The 7522-nt window shown below is 35.1% G+C and overlaps 1 protein-coding gene across 1 annotated transcript in view; it reads left to right on the top strand.

The window, feature by feature from the left end:
- Positions 1-7522, top strand: part of NBEA (neurobeachin) — a gene marked incomplete at its 3' end in the record, with an annotated part of 537034 nt that overhangs the window by 254016 nt on the left and 275496 nt on the right. The window contains exon 18 of the mRNA XM_015569799.1: positions 5126-5234. Within this exon, the coding sequence (XP_015425285.1) occupies positions 5126-5234 (109 nt within the window). The remainder of the gene's footprint in view (positions 1-5125; positions 5235-7522) is intronic.

Raw genomic sequence — 7522 nt, 5'->3', positions numbered from 1 at the left:
GGGATAGAGAGAAACATCGATGAGAGAGAAACATTGATCAGCTGCCTCCTGCATACTCCCCACCTGGTACGTGTCCACAACCAATGTACATGCCCTTGACTGGAATTGAACCTGGGACCCTTGAGTCCGCAGGCCGATGCTCTATCCACTGAGCCAAACCGGTTAGGGCCGTCACCAACCTTTTAGACCTCAGGGACCACTGATCTAAAAAAGAAAGGAAGGCACCATCATCTGCTTAAACATGGACAGGCCTTAGACTTCTCTATAGTTAAATTCAATGCCAAAGGATTAATTAAATTTCTAGAAGTTCTAAGAGAACATGTGACCCAAGAATGTTACATGTTTCTGTCAAAATTCAGAAGACAGACTTCTTGATTTCTTCTTGAATGACATCTGTTCATTTGAGAGATGTGTCAAACGAATGAAAACATTGATAAATGGGGTTTTTGTTTGTTTCTCTTTCTGTGAGTTCATTATTGGTGTATAAAAAAGCCATAGATTTCTGGGTGTTAATTTTGTATCCTGCTACTTTTCCGAATTCATTTATTAACTCTAGTAGTTTTTTGATGGAAACTTCAGGGTTTTCTATGTATACTATCCTGTCAATAATGACAGTTTTACTTCTTTTCTGATTTGTATGCCTTTTATTTCTTCTTCTTGTGTCATTGCTTTGGCTAGCACTTCTAGTACTATGTCAAACAGGAGTAGTAAGAGTGGGCATCCCTGTTTTGTACCTGTTCTGAGGGGAATTGGTTTTAGTTTTTGCCCATTGAGTATGATGCTGGCTGTAGGTTTGTCATATAAGGCTTTTATTACGTTGAGGTATAATTCCTCTATTCCCACTTTGCTGAGAATTTTTATCAAGAAGGGGTGTTGGATTTATCAAATGTTTTTTCTGCATCAATTGATATGAGTATGTGATTTTCCTCTCTCAGTTTGTTTATGTCATGTATCATGCTTATTGATTTGCGAATGTTGTACCATACTTGCATTCCTGGAATAAATCCCACTTGGTCATGGTGTATGATCTTTCTAATGTAATGCTGGATCCAATTTGCTAGAATTTTATTCAGGATTTTAGCATCTGTGTTCATCGGAGATATTGCCCTGTAATTCTCTTTCTTTGTAGTATCTTTATCTGATTTTGGGATTATGGTAATGCTGACTTCATAGAAAGTGTTTGGAATTGTTCCTTTCTCTTGACTTTTTTGGAATAGTTTGAGGAGGATAGATTTTAATGCTTCTTGAATGCTTGTTAAAATGCCCCTGTGAAGACATGGGGCCCAGGGCTTTTATTTGTTGGAAGTTTTTTTATTACTGCTTCAATTTCCTCCATAGTTATCGGCCTATTCAGATTTTTTAATTCTTCCTGATTGAGTTTTGGAAGGTTTTATTTTTCTAGAAATATGTCTATTTCTTCTAGGTTGAGCAGTTTGTTGGAATAGAGTTGCTCATAGTATTTTTTTTACGATTCTTCATATTTCTGTGGGGTCTGTTGTTATTTCGCCTCTTTCATTTCTGATTTTGTGTTACTAAGCGAAATAAGCCAGGCAGAGAAAGAGAAATATTACATGATCTCACTCATTTGTGGAATATAATGAACAACATAAACTGATGAACAAAAACAGATCCAGAGACAGAGAAGCATCGATCAGACTGCTCAAACCTCAGAGGGAAGGTAGGAGAGGGTGGGGTATGCATATAAGCATAACCAAAGGACACAGACATCAGGAGGGTTAGCAAATGAGTGGGGTGGGGGGGACAATAAGGGGGGTTAAGGACACATATGTAATACCTTAATCAATAAAGAAAAGTAAAAAAGGAGATAGGAGAAGATATTAAAAAATGGAAGAATATTTCCTGTTCATGGATTGGTAGAATCAACATCATTAAAATGTCCATACTACCCAAAACAATCCATAGATTTAATCCAATCCTCATTAAAATACCAACAGCATATTTCAAAGACCTAGAACAAACTCTTCAAAAATTCATATGGAATAAAAAAAGACCCTGAATAGCTGCAGCAATCTTGAGAAAGAAGAACAAAGTTGGAGGGATCACAATACCAGATATCAAGCTATATTACAAAGCCAATGTTCTCAAAACTGCCTGGTACTGGCATAAGAACAGACATATAGACCAATGGAACAGAGCAGAACCCAGAAATCGACCCAGCAGTTGAGTGGATTAAAAAACTGTGGTAGATCTACACAATGGAATACTATACTGCTGTAAAACAAACAAAAAAAACAAAACAAACAAACAAACAAAAACTTACCATTCACAAAAGCATGGATGGCCATGGAGAACTTTATGCTAAGCAAAATAAGCCAGTCAGAGAAAGATAAATATCACATGATCTCACTCATTTGTGGAATATAATGAACAACATAAACTGATGAACAAAAACAGATCCAGAGACACAGAAGCATCTAACAGACCATCAAACTTCAGAGGGAAGGCGGGGGAGTGGGGGGGTGTTAAGACATCAACCAAAGGACTTGTATGAATGCATAGAAGCACATCCAATGGACACAGACACTAGGAGGCTTGGGGGTAGGGTTGGCTGGGGAGAGCTCAGTGGAGGAAAAGGGAGACATATGTAACATTATATGTAACACTTTAAACAATAAAGAATTTAAAATAAAAAGTAAATGAAATCAGAAATGATGAAGACAAAGTCAAGGAACTGAATTTAAAATAGGCCAAGATCTAACAACTAATATATATCAACGTTAACATGAACATAATCTAAGTATTTTAAACCTTGATGATGTTAAAATAGCAATGTAGATCACAAAAATGGGAGGTGACATATAGTGCAGGAGTGCTAATCGTCTGTTTTTAATTTAATGGGAAATTAATAATTTCCAAAACTGAAATGTTTAGTCAAAATATATTAGCGTTTTACTCTTTTATTCATAATTTCTTTTTTAAACTTCATAGATATTTAAAAAAATAAATTGTATATTTTGGGGGTGGAGAAAGTCACCTCAATTTCACAATTTTTTTAAAATTAGTTTCATATATATTTCTTAAATCACTTCATTGCCTAGAAGACAACAACACCCCTTGAAATTCAAAATGTGGAAAATATTTGTCAATTATTTGTAAAGTAATATCCTTTATATTATGAGAGTTCTTATACTCAGTAAGAAAAAGGTGATTACAGAGATTTAAAAAATGGTCAGAAAATGGCATCAGGCAGTTCTTAGAAATAATGTAAATGGTCAAAAGACTTGTGAGCATTTGTTAGCATTTCTTGTAAATTAAAATTCTATTTTTTGCATATCACATTGACTGCTTTCATGATTATTATAAAATTAATAATAGTTGAAACTGCTTATAAAATGCATTTATACTCTGATGGTGGAAGTTTGAATGTACATATTTCTAGAGGTTTTAAACTGATAAGTCTAAAAAAAATTAAATCTAATAGCTTTTACTAAATCATTTCAGTTATAGGAATTTGTCCTAAGGAAATAATCGTGGATATGCCCCAAAATATAAATAAAGGCACAAAGTTTTGGGTCAAAATTTTTGTAAATAACAAATGGCCAGCAGTAGTGACTAGATTATTATGCTACTTTCTTAATATCAATTATATTTAATGACAGTAAAAAATGTTTTTTGTTCTTGTTAATCCTCACTAGAGAATATATTTCCCTTGATTTTTAGAGAGAGTGAAAGGGAGGGGGAGAGACCAAGAGAGAGCACCATCTATGTGAGAAAGACACATTGATTGGTTGCCTCCCCCATGTGCCCTGACTTGGGCTGAGCCTGTAATTGAGGTAAGGGCCCTTGACCAAAATTGAACCGGTGATCATTCAGTCCATGGGTCAACACTCTATCCATTGAGTCAAATCGTCTAGGCAATGAGTAAAAATTTAATATATTGATTTATAGGACACAAGTAACAAATTACCTTATACAGAATTATTTTCATTGCATGTATATCATTATATTTGTGTCATCTTCATAGTAATCTGGAATAACATAAACTGGTATTTAAAGCTATCTTTGAGTTAATAGAATTATAGGTTTCTTTTTACTTTTTCCTGTTCTTCCTGTTCCAACATATTCTCTGAATTTGTTACAAGAGATATTTCTATGACCATCCAAAAAAAAAACCAAAAAAACCAAAAAAAAACCCCACTTGTTTTGTGAAGAAGGAAATCAGGGTATGTGAACTTTCCTGTTCACAGTCTTCAGTTAAATGGTCACACCTAGCTGTAGTACAGTTGTGGTCTCAGACTTAGGAAGAAAGAAACAAGAAATTAGCGATTACTTAGTCCTTTTATGTCATAGTTGCCAAATCCAAACAGGGAACCATGGAAAATCAAAGAAAGAAGTGAAATATATTGGTTTGGGAACCAAGAAGATCCAGCACTTGGATTTTAAGAAAGTGAAGTGAATGAGAAGCTTATAATGATTCCCTGAGCTAGAGCTAAGTGTTCTAGGATGCCTTCAATAGAGCCTTCTATCCTCATTATGAATTGGGGGAGAGGGGCAGTTAAATGAGCCAACAGTTAGTAACTATATAGAAAGGGTTTGTTTGGTTGGTTGGTTGGTTGATTGGTTTTTTAATCCAATGTCAGACTACGAGTACAAGCAATAATGAATCTGCTTCACTTCTGTCAATCTCATTTTGGCTTTGCAATCCCCACTTTAAGCTAGAATATTCACTTTTAATTATAATTTTAAGTTTATCATAGACTATTTTATAGACTTCCATTTGAATAGAAAGGATTTAAAAATTCTGTGGTCTCTGTGTTAGGGGAAACCAAAAATCCAAAACTAATAAAAACTACTCCTAAATAGTTATTAGAAATTTGAAAATAATAGCTCTCAACATTTATATAATATTTTATAATTTTTATATTTCACATTTTAGTTTGCACAGATATGTTATTTGAGAAATGTTTAAATAGTATTGGAATTTTAGGAAATATCTGTGCTATAAATTCATTTTTTTATAGGTGGAAGTTAAAGATTATTACTTATATGATTGTGTATCTGCTTAAAGATTGTACTTTTTTAAAATCTCAAAGTCATGAGATAGAAAATTCAATGTGTTTCATAGCATTGTGTTGTGTTTGTTTTTTCACCTCTTTTTCTCCAGGAGAAAAGTTGAAATTATGCATACCCATAGTCTTTTCACTCTTCTCGGAGAAAGGCTGATGTTGCATACAAATACTGTGACTGTCACTACATACAACACACTTTATGAGGTAAAAATTTTAAAATGTGTGATGTCATTTTTAAATGTATGAAGTGGATAATCTCTATGGAATTAGGGTCCATTGTTGGTCACTTAATCTACAAAGCCAGTAATCATTTTAGAAAATAAACAGTTGCAGTTTTATATTTTATATCCAAAGATATCCATGTACATTTATTCACCAATTTTTATGTTGGTCCAAGGACATTTCTTTGAATATGGATTGGGTGATTGACTTTGCACAGAGTTTTTCTTACATAAACCATATACCCATTATGTATTATATATTAGTTCTCTCCTTTCCCCCTTTCCCTAATAATGTAGCAATTACCTACCTTAACCTAGAATTAAAACTGTTTTGAATTGTAGGAAAGAATTATTTGTAAAATGGTATCTGGAAGAAACTTTATATCTCATCATTTTATTCAAAAATATGTTTTTCATCATTTCTAACTGATGGCCATATAGGTTGGATTAACATTTTTTTCTATGAAATGCATGTGCTACCTCCTAAAGTAGCTGTTTTTACTTTTAAATACTAGAAAAATATTTGGAATGTTCTCTTATTTTAACCTTAATTGTGTTTTCCTGCAACTGATCTTCAGTGTCTCTAGTTCTTTCGTCTAGTGCAAAGATTAGAAGCCTGCCAACACCCATCTTTGTGTGGCAACAAGCTCAGGAGTTTCTATATTTTTAAGTAGTTGACAATAATTAAAGTGAAAATAATTTATTAAACGTAAAAATATTTGAAATTTAAATGCCAGTGTCTGTCCATAAGTAGTTTTGTTGGAAAACAGTCACATTCATTCTTTACAGATTGTTCATGTTTAGTTTTACTTTGCAGATCACAGTGTTTCAATTAACACATGTATTACTAAACACACATTAACATTAAAAAACACACTAGTGAATTTATACTCTTTGAAAACAAGGAAAGTGGATTTCAGATCTCACCCTTTTAAAATACAGTGGAGTATGGGTGATTATAGTGTAGATTGAGATGTCAAAACATTGTGTCTGTTATGCAAGTATACTGTAATTGTGCTAATACAATATATATTAATATTACTAGATTAAAGACTCATAATAATATTCCTGACTCAGAAAAACAGTGGTCATAATGTACAAAACAGTATCGCATCATTGCAGTTTTTTTTCACAAAAATGAAAATATGAAATGAGAGACATTGAAGAGGGCAGATGCTGAGATTCTGAATGGAATTGTACTGGAATTTTACGTTAATACTAAAGGCCCAGTGCACTAATTTGTGCATGTGTGGGGGCCTGATCAGGGTGGATCAGGCCCGGCCTGCCGGGGGGAGGGGACTCAGGAGGTTGGCTGGCCAGACCCACCCCCGATCAGGGTGAGGGTGGCAATCAGAGAAGGGTCTGGCTGGGGGGAGGGGCCACAGGTGGTAGGCAGGGCCAGCCCACCCCCGATATCTTTTTTTCCAACTCATACATACAGACACACCTCTTGTGAACTATCATCCTGCATAGTTTTCTGTCTTGACTTTTCCACTTAATAATATACCACAAATATTTTTATTACAAAATGTTCATTTTTGTTCAGGGGAGCAACCTGTTTTGATAAAGGGACAGATAATGTAACATATTTTTAGGCTCTGGGGTTGTATTCGTCCATTTGGGCTGCTCTTAAGAGAATACCATAAACTGGGATGCTGATACACAACAGAAATTTATGTCTCTCAGTTCTGGAAGTTAGGAAGTCCAAGACAAACAGTCTTTTCACTGTGTGTCCTCACATGGCATAAAAGGGCAAGAGAGCTTTCTGGGGTCTCTTTTAGAAAAGCACGAACCCTAACCCTTACCCTATCCCTAACCCCTTCACATGAGGGATATGTAATCCTAAGCACCTCCCAAAGGCCCACCACCTAATACAATAACAATGGGGGTTAGGTTCTAACATATGAATTTTATTTAGGGGGACACAGACATTCAATCTATAGTAGCAGGATATATAGTGTCTGTTGCAACTACTCATCTCTGCAACAGTGGCTTGGAAGCAGCCATGATCAATATGAACGAAATGCTTGTGTCTGTCTAATAAAACTGTATTTACTATCTGTACTAATCTATACTAATAAAAGAGTAATATGCTAATTAGACCGGGAGACCTTTCAGACATCCTTCTGGACAAAGCCATGATGGTGGGGCCAAAGCAGAGGCAGTTAGCTGTGATCAGGCTGGCAAGAGTGGGGCAGTTGGGGGCAACCATGCTGGCAGCAGGGGGCAGTTTGGGGCGAGCAGGCCGGTGGGGTGGCATTTGGGGGTGAG

The sequence above is a fragment of the Myotis davidii genome, unplaced genomic scaffold (assembly GCF_000327345.1).
Source record: "Myotis davidii unplaced genomic scaffold, ASM32734v1 scaffold144, whole genome shotgun sequence".
Lineage (NCBI taxonomy): Eukaryota > Metazoa > Chordata > Mammalia > Chiroptera > Vespertilionidae > Myotis > Myotis davidii.
This window is presented reverse-complemented; position numbering and strand designations above follow the sequence as displayed.